A 14718-nucleotide genomic window follows, 5' to 3' on the forward strand; every position below is an offset into this window, starting at 1 on the left:
AGACATGACATCACAATGTGATATTTTCAATCATTTAGTCCAAGCAGTTTTAATGAGGAAAAAATGTTTGTTTAATTTTGTTTTCATCATGTGCAACAAAAGCTTGAATTCAAATGAGAGTAAGGTGTTGTAGGTGCACCGACTCTCCCCTTAATAGTGACACACACTCAACAACAGCTCTGGATATGTAAAGCCTGAAATTATCCATACTAATTGAAGTTTTCAACCACATATGACGATTGTTGCTTTTTATTTCTAATTTATTTGTAGTCGCTGTCATTAGCCATGTCCCACATATGTCAGCCCGTCTTTTCCCCCTCTTTCTTTCTTTTCACTGACATAATTGGGTTGTGTCAGCTCACATTTATTCTGTCAGCGTGTTCACATGCTGGTGAGTCCCACCACCTTAGGATAGAAAGTGATCAAGCAAGTTATTTTGGTTGTGATGAGCGTTTGGTGGAATCACTTTCATCATGAGTGTGTGAGGTGCGAGTGCAGACTTCATGGTTCAGAGCTGTGAGTGTACAGAGACGTCCCCAGGGACTCAGACACGGTCATGATGGGCCACTCAACGCTGTCTGCAGAAACTGTCAATTTTTAAATAGTTCACCTCAAAACCAGCCTTCTCCTCGAGACATCAGGTCGCTTCAGCTGCTCATGTGAATACACGTTTTCCTGCACTGACTGAGGAGGACGACAGTTATATGATCACCCCCCGTCTGACAGTAAAACAAATTCTCCAAAACATGGAGAACAGATTTCCACCAGAGTCTGGCAGAAAGATGTTCCTTTGGTCAGTGAAGAGGTGTTTAGGTTCTAAGACTCAGAGCTGATGTAAACTCTGTTTTCTAGTCTGTTTCTGTTCATGTTTCCCTCAGTAAGAATCCTATGACATCATAAACATGTATGCATGTATGTATTTTCTGCTGCTATCAGGTTATTTTGACTCCATGCAAATGTTTCCCAGTGAAACCACGCTGACCTTAGTATCTTAGTACCTCCTATGAACCCATTTTAGATCCTGGTTTGGTTTCATGTGGGTTTGTTTACAGTAACAGAGCAGAGGACAACGTTAAACCAAGAAGAACACTAGCAGTTGAAAAGCACTGACTGGAAGCTCTGTAAGAAAGCTGCTGCTCCGTTAACACAACTACATCACAATAAACAGTTTCCACTTTAAAAAGGAGTCATTGTGACATGAGGTCACACTTATATTTAAAATTAATCCATGGCTCCGTTACAGCACTAATCATAATATTATTGATATAACATATGGCCACTCTTTTGGCAGCACAGAATCTCTGTAGCGGTTGTCATGTCCTCATGACACTGTGAATGTGAATATAGTCATCTAAATGTCAGAAATGTCACTATTGACATTTGTGTTCTTACGTTAGAAGCTGTTTGTCTACATTCCTCTCCACAGCGCACTTAAAACGTTTGCTCAGAGTGATGCAAACAGTGTCTGAAAACGAGTGCCTACATAGCCGTTTGTTTCCACTGGTGTACACGTAGAGAAGGCTAACAGAAGTGCACAAATTAATATTGGGATATCATCTGGTGGCCTCTAATCACCAAAATCTGAGTTGTTGTGAATTACATGGAGACATATCCTTTAAACAGAGCTTTTATGTTTTTTTTAATCTCCAAATGTAAACAAATCTATAACATGATGCAACTTAAATGAAAATATTAGACTACACACAGACTAATGGACCATATCAGTGCTCGATCATGAATAAATGTCAAGACTCTGGGAAACCTGATTTAAAAATGTCTGGGATTAGAGAATTCACACATCTCCAGGGATCATTTTTGCAAAATACAATGACATTAAAAAAATATTTAAGCATGTCCAAAATGTAATTAGACCATTTTCTCCATTGTGAGCAGTCGCAGATGATTTGAATCAAACTGGTGTGTTATTTGTGTACACACAGTCTGTTGTGTGTCGGAATAAACAAGTTTCTATTTTTAGCTACCAGGAAAAGGAAGAAAAAAAAAGTGGATTTGGCTGAATCCCCCCTGTGTGTGTGTGTGTGTGTGTGTTTGCTCCATCTGTACCTTCTGAGGAGGTGTCAGCAGGAGTCAGTCTCAAACAAATCATTTGTTTTTTGCAGAAGACTCATTATTTTTGCTGTCAGTTTTGAAATGAACACACTGAACATAATTTTTTTCAATTGATGCTTTAAATGGAAATGAAATTGTTTTTAAAGGTGTTAATTACTCTGTCAATTAAACAGGTGATTAATCACCATGTAATTTATGCTTTACATGGAAGCAATAATTATAAATCAAATGGAAATACCAAGAGACAGAAACTGTGAAAAAGAAGGGAGAAAACTGAGGAAGTCTGACTATTTAAAGAATGAGGGGGAAAGAAGAGTTGTGTAAAACAAGACAGAGAACAAAGGAAACAAAAAGAACAGGACGAGAGATTTGATTCAAGCGCTGCCGCTGTTACATACTGACCCCTGATGGCCTGTAGAGGTACTGCCCTCATCGTTTGGAGGAAAGATGTTTCCTTCATGCTTCAGGCTGCTGGGAGTTAGTTCATCAAGACGTGTCCAGCTGTTGAAACACGCCGAGTCGTGACAGCACTGGAGAAAAGAAGAAAAACAAAAATCCAATCATTTATTGAATTTTTTGAGCAGCTCTGTAAGTGAAGAAAACCAACTGTAAAAACTCAATAAATATGTACTTTCGACCTTTAACTGTGACTGGCAGTGCCAAAAACAACATAAAGGTGAAGCACAAAAAGTACACAATTAATGAGCACAAGTGACCAGTGGACTGTGGATAAAATCTGGTAAAATTAATATTTTGTTGGATAACTGCTGGACAGGTGAGGCAACAACACACAGGTCTGCTGTGTCTGAATACCAACGTTACTTACTGTTAATACACTGTTACTTTGTTTGGCAAAATACATCACTCGGGAGACAAACATTTTTTCATGGCTTATATTTCCAAGTTCTACTGGTTTGTGTCAAATGCATCCTGAGCTTTAAACCCTGCACATGCTCTTCTTCTTACATGTCATCTGTAAGATCTCAAGGAGAAAACGTGCAATATTTGCATAGAATTTACTGTACTTTATAACATCGACATTTCAACATGAAGTAAACTGATCATTCTTTTGGAAATTCAAAAGGGTTTGCTTCACATCGAAACTCTTGTAAAATCTGTAAAAACTTTGTAACTGTTAGAATGGTCTAAGCCGGAGGTCTCAAACTGGTTCCAGACAGGGCAGAGAGGGTGCAGGTTTTCTTTGCAACCATCCACTCCAGCAGGTGATTTCACTGATTAACTGATCCATCTGCTCAGAGTGATGTTATCACCTGGTGGAGTGGGTGGTTGCAAAGAAAACCTGCACCCTCTCTGCCCTGTCTGGAATCAGTTTGAGACCTCTGGTCTAAGCAGTGGGTCACCCCTCTGAGTCTGGTCTGCTTGAGGTTTCTTCCTCATTATCACCAGAAGGAGTTTTTCCCTTATGCCTGTCGCCTGTGTGGTTGCTCGGGGGGTTGGTGAGGTTAGACCTTACTTGTGTGAAGCAGCGTGACGCAGTGTTGTTGTAATTTGGCACTAGATGAAGAAAATAAACAGAATTAAATTTAAAAGAGCTGGCTGAGGTGGTTCTGGCATCTGGTGAAGATGCCCCCTGGTCATCTGCCGAGGGAGGTCTTCCAGGAATTTCCAAATGCAATGAGGTCCTGAAGAACACCCAGGACACATTGGAGGGATTATATCTCTCAGCTGGTTTGGGAATGCCTTGGGATTCCCCTGGAAGAGTTTTAGGCCTTAGCCAAAGATAAGGAAGTATAGGTGCATTGACACTAGCTGCACGCACATCGTTGTGATGATCCCACCCACTGTGATCCCAGGTGGACGCCATGCTGTGTTCCACCGCCTGCCACGTGCTCTGTGGTGGATGCTGTGTATATAAAATAATTATTTCATAGCAGATTAATGATTTTCTCTGCAAGCTGTCTGTTGAAAACAGCTCTAATCTCTTCCCGAATCACAGAGGACCACTCCAGCAGGGCCATTTGCGCACGTGCCGAATAAGCTGGAGAAAGCATTTGGAGCTGTCTAAAAAGGCAATTATTAGTCATGTTTACATTGTCATGGCTTGGTAAAACAGCTGCATGTTCTTTCCTTCTTGTTTGCAGCTGATAAAGTATGTTTATGATAGATTTAATATCTCATTATAATCCTTCAGACAAGCTGCGCTCTGATGCAAGTGGGACAACAGATAAAAATTAGCTTGTAGCTAAATCTGGTCTGTGCAACACATTTGTTGTGCAATGTCCCTGTCAAATAAATAAATAAATGTGATCCGCTGACGTAACCACTCGCTCTGTTCACTTCTTTACTCCACTTGACAAGCTGCATGCCGTGTTGGCGAGGAAATTGTGCCATGTAGCACGACAATTATCCGTGAAGGATTTTTTGAACATTTCAAAATTCTCTTTGCGTAATTGCACGCACAGGTGCCTCTGTCACATTCAGTCTGCACCCGTTAAAGGCAAGTTTACTCTCCTGCATGACACAGGTCGTGCAAGTGCATGAATCAGTGTCAGTGCACCTTATGGGATGAGCTGCTTAGTGTGCTTCCACTGCAACTTGGGCCCAGATACGCAGCAGCAAATGGATGAGAAAAGGAACGATTTTAAACTAAAGTACTAATGACTGACAACGTGGTCTATCAAACCACCTTATTGAAGATTACTCTGGTTCCAGAAGGCCCGGAAGGGTTAAAGTTAGGTTTTTCTACTGATTCTCTAACTACCAGGGCCCGTATCCTCAATGTATCTCAAACAGCTCCTAACTTAGCCTAAAATAACCTGGCAAGGACTCCCAGCCTCAGAGAGACCCAAGAGATGTCTGAGAGCAATTCTGGGCAAGGAGTTGACAGAAACTCTTATCTTAGTGAGGAGGCAGGGTTAACCCTGTTGCTAGGTATGATCTGGTCCTGTAAGAGCTGTGATTGGTTGTCACAGAAAGGAAAGGGGGGAAATAAAAAAAATAAATGCGCTCCACGCTCCTACATATGAATGAACAGTAAAATCAACCAATCATATAACCTGAACTGCATTAAAAAATGCGTAATCATGAACATAATTTAGTGTCATGATGATGATACTCAGCAAAATTAAATTGGAGTGATTGCTGGGCCAGTCGCTAAACCTGTAAATTGTTGTGCTGCAATGCATTATGGGAGTTCTGGGTTTGGGGTTTTTAAATGTTATTATTGTGATTCATGTTAGTTTAACAGTGTTGTTAGTGTTGTTGATTTATTGTGTTCTTGTAGTTCAATTGGTTTAGTGAGTTAAGTGTCACCATGTTGTCACCATAAGTCAAAAGTATATCATGTTTGCTGCCATCCCTGTGTTGTTTTACCTGAAAAATAAGAGTGCCTCCTAGTGGCAGAGTGCCAAAAAGACAAAAGCTATCTCCTGTCTTTCATTATTCCACGCAGTTGACAACAAAATGAATTGTTACACAGCTTGAAGATATCTGAACATATCTCATTCACATGCCAATTATCTACATATTAGAAGTGTGTGTGTTGGTGTGTGAGTTTATGAATACGTTCAATATAAGTACATAATATAATTGTAAATAAGTTAAAATTGCATGCATGACACAAGAAAGTGAAAACACTTATGTCCATTGTGGTCCATTTAAGAATCAAATGACAAAACAGAAGTAATAATAAAAATAATATTACTAATACTGATAATAATAATAAAAATAATGATAATATTAATGTGTGACTGTGATAACAACAACCTAAACAATGTATAAATACATTAAGACCGTAAATGATCATAAAAAAAGTACATAGATCAAGCTGGTAGTGTGTTAATGACTCACTGTCATCCTACACACGGAGAATATCTCTGCTTCCTCTCCGTCTTTTCCACCAGCTTGTCTGCTTAAGACACTCTCAGGCTTCTTAAAAGTCCTCCTCCCTCCTCTTACCAGTTTAGTACTTCAGGAGCTCTCTTAAGACCTAAGGTGCTTTGTGGACAACTTTCATCTTACCGAGGGAAAATTCTAAGACATGTCTAAGAATTCAAGGAATTCTACGATTTTTCTTAGAATAATGTCACCAGGAGCTATTTTAAGCCTGAGGCCGCTTCGTGGATACGGACCCTGGCCTTCTGAAAACAAGCCGATTATTAAGTAATGTAGCTGAACACAAGGTGGTAGCAGAAAACATGTATAGATATGGTTCAAAGCTGATGCTGGAGGACATGTGACACTAATACACAAGATCCTGACCTCTCACAAAGCAAATTTACTCCTTGGCTAACTGCAGGCTACAGCTGGTATCAAGTCACACCATCACCAAATCATTACCACACAACTCATTCCCGAATAAAATGATCATTACGATCATGGATTTATTAGGACAAAGAATTGATGGCTAACGCAAAGACTGTATTTTCCTGGGCTGCTCCATAAACTACACAACCTCCCAAAAGTGCAGCTTTTTATTCAACATACAGCAAACCGAACGTACGTCACGCAATAACAACGTCCAAATTACAATTCTTTAACGTCACAGTCACACACGGTCAACAACACCTCTACAAGAACCATTCAGAAATGACTAAAACGTATTCATAATGGTTCACGGCGTGAAAACCTCCACTGAGAGCCACAGTATATTAAGTTTACTGTGGACTTAAACTTTATGTAAGCTCACAGAAACTAGTACGAATTGGTCATGTTCATGTAACATGAAGACGGTTGTTGCCTCAAATATTAATGTTGTGTCTCAAGATGTTTTCTGAACCTGACAGCGTCACTGCAGGACCGCCAGTGTCACAAAAGCTCATAAAACACAACCAAATCACAGTAAAACTGCTCCCAGTACTCATTCCCAACCCACTGGTTTTCAGTGTAATTACACATATTTACAGAAATGCATTTAAAGAGTCCGGATGTGCGCTTTCACTCATGTTATTTTAACTTATGTGAGACACGGTTATGCTTACAGGAAACAGCCAGGATAGTCACTCAAGTAAAAAAAATGAAATCTATAGACATTAAAAAAGTTCACTTTTTCTCCTCCAGCTTGCACCATCTGGGAGAAGAAGTCTTTGAAAAAATGTGGATGAACAACACAGAGGAGAAGAGGAGAAAGAGAGAGAGCAAGATCCTGACCAGCAGAAGCTTCCCGCAGCAACCACGTGAAGCACCTGTCGAATGATGTGCTTCTTAAATTCCTCATAATAAAAAAATACACAACATGACTTCTCTGTTTCTCTCTCTCTCACACACACACACACACACACACACACACACACACACACACACACACACACACACACACACACACACACACACACCCTGGTCTTCCTAAGTGATCTCCCATCCACCATCGATGCAATAAGCAACAAAAAAGGGAAAAAAGAACAATTAATTAATTGATGATTGACTCTTGAATTCATCAGCAACTATTTTGACAATCAATTAATCATTTTGAGTTTTCTTTAAAAATACAAACTGTTTGATTTCAGCTTCTTCCATGTGAATATTTTCTATTTTAGGAGCTGCTTTCTGGCAGTAAACTGGATAGCTTTGGGATGTGGACACAACAACACATTTGAAGGCTTCATCTTGGGCTCTGGATAACAGTGTTTGACATTTTATAGACCTAACAATTACTAATTGAGAAAATAATTGATTGATCAATCAATTTAAAAAATGATCATTAGCAGGCTCACAATCAACACGCAAAGACACAACAACACAAAATCAATAAAACCAGTAAATTAAAAACCAACCACCAATCCGAGCAAGTCACAAAAACAAAAAAACAAACCAACCCACAGACGCACAGATCAGCTGCCTTTGTTTGTGTGTTGACAATGACTCTGTCAACACACAAACAGAGAAACCAGCTCAGCCAGTGCTCTTTACTCACACACTGCTGCTAATTACTTTAAGGCAAATCCTCATCAAAGATGGAGACAGAACATTTTTATGTCACTGAACTGGGGTTTGGACTTGACCTCTGACACAGACCCGTCCCGCTGGCTGCAGTGGTGACAGGCTGGAAATGATACTTGACTGTGTGTCACTGTGCCTGCAGACTGAAGAGTTGTGGCTGTGAGGCACTGTGGTCGACTCACAAAACCCAAACCTCGGACTGAACTGTGCAGCTGAATCCTCGACTCTGTCAAACTGTCAGCGTGAGCCGCACAGCTTCACGTGGTGGATTCTCTTGACAGGACAACGAGCCTCAGCTGTCACACCGCTGAAAAGGAACTGAAGCCAACTGACAGGGAAGACAAACGCGCTAACTTGACATTTAAAAATGAAATGGATTTTTCCAACAGCAGCCGTGACCCTGTTAAGACTCAAAAGTCTTTTTTATGTTAAAAAAAAAAGCACATGAGCCACTTAATGTGGATCGCTCTGACATTTAACGGGGTAATCCCATTTTTGGAGCCATTTAATGACCTGTGTTTGAGGTTTTTGTGTTAATCATCAGATTTATGTCTGTACATTGAAGAAAAACAAAAGTCTAAAATCAGACTGCTTTATAGTGACGGGCAGATTGATCTGATCAAATCACACACACACACACACACACACACACAAAAAATCACAAAAATACTTAAAGGTCAAGAAAATTCATTCAGATTTAGCCATTTGATTACACATACACCTTAATTATTAAACTATCGGTGATACTGGCCCTGTATTTACTCTGTGTGGGATCGATACCACTTACAGTATCGGACACGTCTACTGCTTCTTGGCTTAATGTTGCTCATGAGAAGGAAAATTTTTATGAATATTTAAAATGAAACCTCAACCAAAATTAAACTGCCACAAGTTAATAAAATAACTCACCAGAAAACACTCAAAAATATGGTGATTTCAAAGAGTTCAGTGTTGACATTAACTTAAAATAAGAAGTTATACCTTTATGCTGACCTTTGAAGTGACAAAATCATACACGTTTATACAATCATACTATAAACTTCTGCAAAAACAAAAAGTTTGCAGTCCGTTATAACAAATACATCCATTAATTAAATCTTTGAGTGGTGACGTAAGTAGGCCAGTAGGCTAATTAGCATAGCCCAGTGACTCAGCATGATTGCTCGGTTGTGATCAAATAATCTATTACATTAATCTGTATAACCAGTTAAAAGCAGGTTGACATATATTAGTGATTTTACATCATAATTTCACCTTACTCGATGATTTTGCTCCACCTTGACGACACAAACTATTGCTTACGTCATCATACTTCCGGATTCACCCCCGCCCCTTTCTTGTTTTTTTTTTTTTTTCCTTCTTTTTTTTTTTACATTCTGCACAGATTCTTTAATGATCTTCAGAGAGTCACCAGAGAATCCTCCTCTCACACCGGCAACCTGATTCAAATATAAACACATATTATACTGGTTACTGAACACCACCACCATGCCTTGCTCAGCGGCGGCTGCTGACAGATGAGATCAATTTCCAACGTTTGCTTGAAAAATAGAATTATTGTAATGACGCTATTTGGCCATCAGGTGGTAGTGTTGTAAAGGAGTCTCACGAGTGCCACTAGCTTAGCTTGTGGCAGGCTAAAAGTGGACGCTGTCGTTTTGGCCGAACTACGATACAGTTTTCGTATATTCTGTGTTCGTACGCGCCCGCAACCGACGTGCTTGATGAATTCCTGCGCAAAAAGTAATGACAGTGCGGTAACAAAAACATTGGCACAAGAACTGAGTATCTCATGTGTTTTTTACGCCTAAATGATCATAGTTCAATCCTCACACTCATCCAGCAGCATCTTCTTATGTCAGCAAATTCAGCGCTGGGTCAGGAGAAAGTAGTCCGCAGAACTATCCCACAATGCCAAAACAGCAGAGATGTCGGCGGCACACTGAGCAGGGCGGCTCAAGGGCTCGATTCCTCTCACACCGATTGATTGATTGATTGATTGATTTATCACACACACTCATTTTAAAGTTCAGAATTAAACTACATGTATTTTTGTAACCGTGCAAAAGTTAAGGTGCTCAAGAATTCTTATAATGCAGGTTTTTTTTTCTTTTTTAATAATTGCGTAAACAGAAAATCTATTTTTTTAATTTCCAAACATTTAACAACAAAAAATTAAATGTGATTTCTTTATGCTGTATTAAATGCACTAATGAATTAAAAAGCTACATAACATGTATTTGCTGAATCTTTTGAGACGTAGAAGAACACAAAGTTGTGTAAATTGTTAAATGAAACCACATTTGTTTAAAAGTTACAGGTGAAAAAATATTCACTCTCCATTTAAGTTTAAAAAACCCGTCACATTATACAGACTTTATAATTCTTTGAGTTTAATTTGTTTTGAAGTTTTAGGCAAGGTGAAAGTGCCTGAAACATTTGCACAAACTGTCCTCATGCTTTCATAAATGTTATTTTTTCAGTGATGTTGGAGCTGTCAAATTAAATTCTTTCTGCTGAGCTCAGAAAGTTAAAGGTTAGACCTTACTTGTGTGAAACACCTTCAGGCAAATTTGTTGTGTTTTGGCGCGAAATCAATGAAATAAATTGAAACTGAAAGGTTGACTGGAGGTTAGAACTGAAGACGACAGCCACAAAAACTGCTCCAAAATCACGTCGGATGGATTTAAAATATCAGCAAAAAAAACAAAAAAAAACTTTTGTCTGTGACTGGGTCATTGTAGCTTAGCCTGTTAGCATTAGCTTACTAGCTTACACAGTCTGCTATACACTAATAGCTGGATAAAGCTAACTTGTTAAGATGATCTTAACAAGTTGAAACTTTTTAAGATGATCTTAGCACTCTGGGCTCATTGGTTGTGTCTTTCTGAAGTTTCAGGTCACACCAAGTGCAGCAGATAAGAGAATATTTACAGAGGAATCCTTCAAATGGTGATACAAGCACCGCATTTAGTACAAATATTCTTTACAGGGGTCAGAATTTAGAAATGCTCCAATCATATTGAAAGGTATTCCATATTATGTGTCTGAACATAAAGATTCCAAAAAGGTATAGTTTGGACAATCTGTGACTGAACTCTATAGAGTTATGGGGTAAAAACAACAAAAAAAATTGTGACAAAAGTCAGTTTCAGATTGTACAGGGGTCAAAAGTTAAAGATGCTTCAATTTTGGCAAAAAGTGATGCAAATTATTGGTTGAGCAAATACAGTTTTAAAAAGGAATCGTTTGGACCATGTGTCATGCTTAGTTATCACGTTACAGGGTAACATATGTCATAGGTCATAGAATCCAATGGACGTCAACATTGTTTGACCTTTACTGTGGACACCAAGCATTCAGCACAGTCAAAACTATTCTAATTTGAAATCCTATTTACTCAACCACTAATTTGTATCATCATTAACCAAAATTGAAATAACTTTAACTTTTGACTCTTGTACAAACTGAAATTGAACTTTGTCACAATTTTTGCTATTTTTACCCCATTAACTCCATCAAATTCAGTCATAGTCTAGTCTATACCTTTTTGGAATCTTTATGAACAGAAAAATAATATAAAATATCTTTCAATATGATTGGAGCATTGTTCAATTTTGACCCCTGTGTAATTGACCCCTACATGGCCGCCTCCTGAAAATTCAAGTGGAATCTCTGCTTTTTCAGAAGAGTAGTGTTTGAGGAGTATTTCTGCCAAATGCAGTGCTTGCATCACCATTTGAAAGACTCTTTCAGTTATCTGCTGCACTAACTCTTCATGGCACAGTTAGCGGTGGACTGGGTGCGGCTGACCGCCATCACTGCCAAGTTAACTAAATCATAGTTTACAGCAGAAATGGACTGAACATTTTTACATCTGTAGAAGCTCAAACTGACTTAAAGTGATCTCTCTCTCTCACACACACACACACACACACACACACACACACACACTTGCTCAACAGCACTTGAGTTTGCTGTCTGATGGGGAATTGAACAGAGGATCCTTTGGTTACAGATCTAATAACCTTTGACGGCGCCCTCATCGGGGCTCTCTGGTAAACACAGACTAAATGAAGGGGAGTAAGCTGCTGGTCCTTGAACACATCATGATGTGTTTTTAACAGCAGGACATCAGTCATTCTGTAGTCTGGGACTAGAACCTTCCCCCACACTGTCCGTTTGAACAGTTTTATTTGGCTCTTTATTGATGATGAAGTTTGGATCGGATTTGTCTCATAGGATTGGCGTTAGCGGGACATGATTCGTTGACTAAATAATTCAGAGTGACCTCTGACCTGGCTGCCCATGTCCAGATAACCCTAACCCACAGAGAAGCTACAGGTTCAGAACCAAGAACCTGCTTAACTCCTTATTGAAACAGACCTGATGAGATTCGGACTCTTTGCTGTTTGTGCACTTTGTGTTTATTGATGAATAAAAACAGACTCTCCTCGAGTTTGTGTTCATGTGAAGAAAACTGGTGAAGTTTATGAAGGACTATAAGTTCACGTTTGGGTGTTTAAAGGCTGCCGTCGCTCACAATCACAGCTCAAAGTCACTCAAAAGGAAAACAGTCTTAAAAAATGATTGATCACCAAAATCTATCATCAGTTATCTACCTCCCGAGGCTGATCAATGTATTTAAATACTGAATACACAGAGTACTTTACAACAGAAACGTTTAAGATTCTCATCCACAGAGAAACCAGATGAGTAAAAAAACAAAACAAAAAAGTCAAATTCTTCACACTGCATGTTAAATTATTAATATTCACATTTTGACAGTGTCAAAAATATAAACTGCATCTGGAACAATAATAAACATGAACATCAGGATCAGTGTTCACTCAGGTCCATATATATATATATATATATATATATATAGACACCACTAATATTTTAGCTTTTACAACAAATATGAACTCATACATTTCACTGAAATCACAAGATTAATTATAGCACATTATAGGGCCAAATGTATTTGGACAACAGGCCATAATACTCTTTTTCATTGATCTCAGTGAACTTTACAACATGTTTTAACATGAAACTACTGGAGCTTTAACCTGCTGACTGATCAGTGCTGTAATGAGAGAGAGGGACAAAAAACAAAAACAGATTTTTACAAACAGTTCCACAGGTTCCTTCAGTCCTCCACACCTCGCCCAGTTTACACAGTCTGAGTTCAATCTGCTGCTAAAAATCCACCTGCACAGACGTGAACCTTGGTGTCAGAAATCCTTCACAGCAAAGATTTAAATGCTTTTTTTTGTCAGCTGTTGAATTCAAGGAGCCGCTGAGAATTTTTTTTCCTCCCACCTGACTGTAATTGTATCCACTGGGTCAAACAGTCACTGAATTCTCAGCTTTGAGGGAACCAGCTCTGATGGTTAAAAGTACAGTCTTCATAAAAAATGTGCTTCAGCAAGCACATCACCCTGTGCAACAGCTTATATGTTGTTTGCAGTTTATAGTCAGCTTGATGATGACGATACCACGACATTACTAACGTTTCACCACCAAGAACCAACATGCATGACAACAACATTAGCATATTCAGATGCTAATGCTATCAACAACAACATCATTATCATACTGACATGATAATGCTAGCAACAACAACATTAGCATATTCAGATGCTAATGCTAGCAACAACATCATTAGCATACTGACATGATAATGCTAGCAACAACAACATTAGCATATTCAGATACTAATGCTAGCAACAACAACATCATTATCATACTGACATGATAATGCTAGCAACAACATTAGCATATTCAGATGCTAATGCTAGCAACAACATCATTAGCATACTGACATGATAATGCTAGCAACAACAACATTAGCATATTCAGATGCTAATGCTAGCAACAACAACATTAGCATACTGACATGATAATGCTAGCAACAACATCATTAGCATACTGACATGATAATGCTAGCAACAACAACATTAGCATACTGACATGATAATGCTAGCAACAACATTAGCATATTCAGATGCTAATGCTAGCAACAACATCATTAGCATACTGACATGATAATGCTAGCAACAACATCATTAGCATACTGACATGATAATGCTAGCAACAACAACATTAGCATATTCAGATGCTAATGCTATCAACAACAACATCATTATCATACTGACATGATAATGCTAGCAACAACAACATTAGCATATTCAGATGCTAATGCTAGCAACAACATCATTAGCATACTGACATGATAATGCTAGCAACAATAACATTAGCATATTCAGATGCTAATGCTATCAACAACAACATCATTATCATACTGACATGATAATGCTAGCAACAACAACATTAGCATATTCAGATGCTAATGCTAGCAACAACATCATTAGCATACTGACATGATAATGCTAGCAACAACATCATTAGCATACTGACATGATAATGCTAGCAACAACAACATTAGCATATTCAGAGGCTAATGCTAGCAACAACAACATTAGCATACTGACATGATAATGCTAGCAACAACATCATTAGCATACTGACATGATAATGCTAGCAACAACAACATTAGCATACTGACATGATAATGCTAGCAACAACATTAGCATATTCAGATGCTAATGCTATCAACAACAACAACATTAGCATACTGACATGATAATGCTAGCAACAGCAACATCATTAAAATATTCAGATGCTAATGCTAGCAACAACTAACATATTCAGATGCTAATGGTAGCAACAATAACAACATTAGCATAT

The 14718-nt window shown here is 38.6% G+C and overlaps 1 protein-coding gene across 1 annotated transcript in view; it reads right to left on the reverse strand.

The window, feature by feature from the left end:
* Positions 1 to 2444: 2444 nt before the first annotated feature.
* si:ch211-202p1.5 (uncharacterized protein LOC103909337 homolog) overlaps positions 2445 to 14718 on the reverse strand; it is a 26931-nt gene continuing 14657 nt past the window's right edge. The window contains exons 5-6 of the mRNA XM_034161919.1: positions 9342 to 9407; positions 2445 to 2600 (exon numbers count right to left, since the gene is read on the reverse strand). Of these exons, the coding sequence (XP_034017810.1) occupies positions 2445 to 2600; positions 9342 to 9407 (222 nt within the window). The remainder of the gene's footprint in view (positions 2601 to 9341; positions 9408 to 14718) is intronic.

This window comes from Thalassophryne amazonica, chromosome 21, assembly GCF_902500255.1.
Source record: "Thalassophryne amazonica chromosome 21, fThaAma1.1, whole genome shotgun sequence".
In the NCBI taxonomy this organism is placed as follows: Eukaryota; Metazoa; Chordata; class Actinopteri; order Batrachoidiformes; family Batrachoididae; genus Thalassophryne; species Thalassophryne amazonica.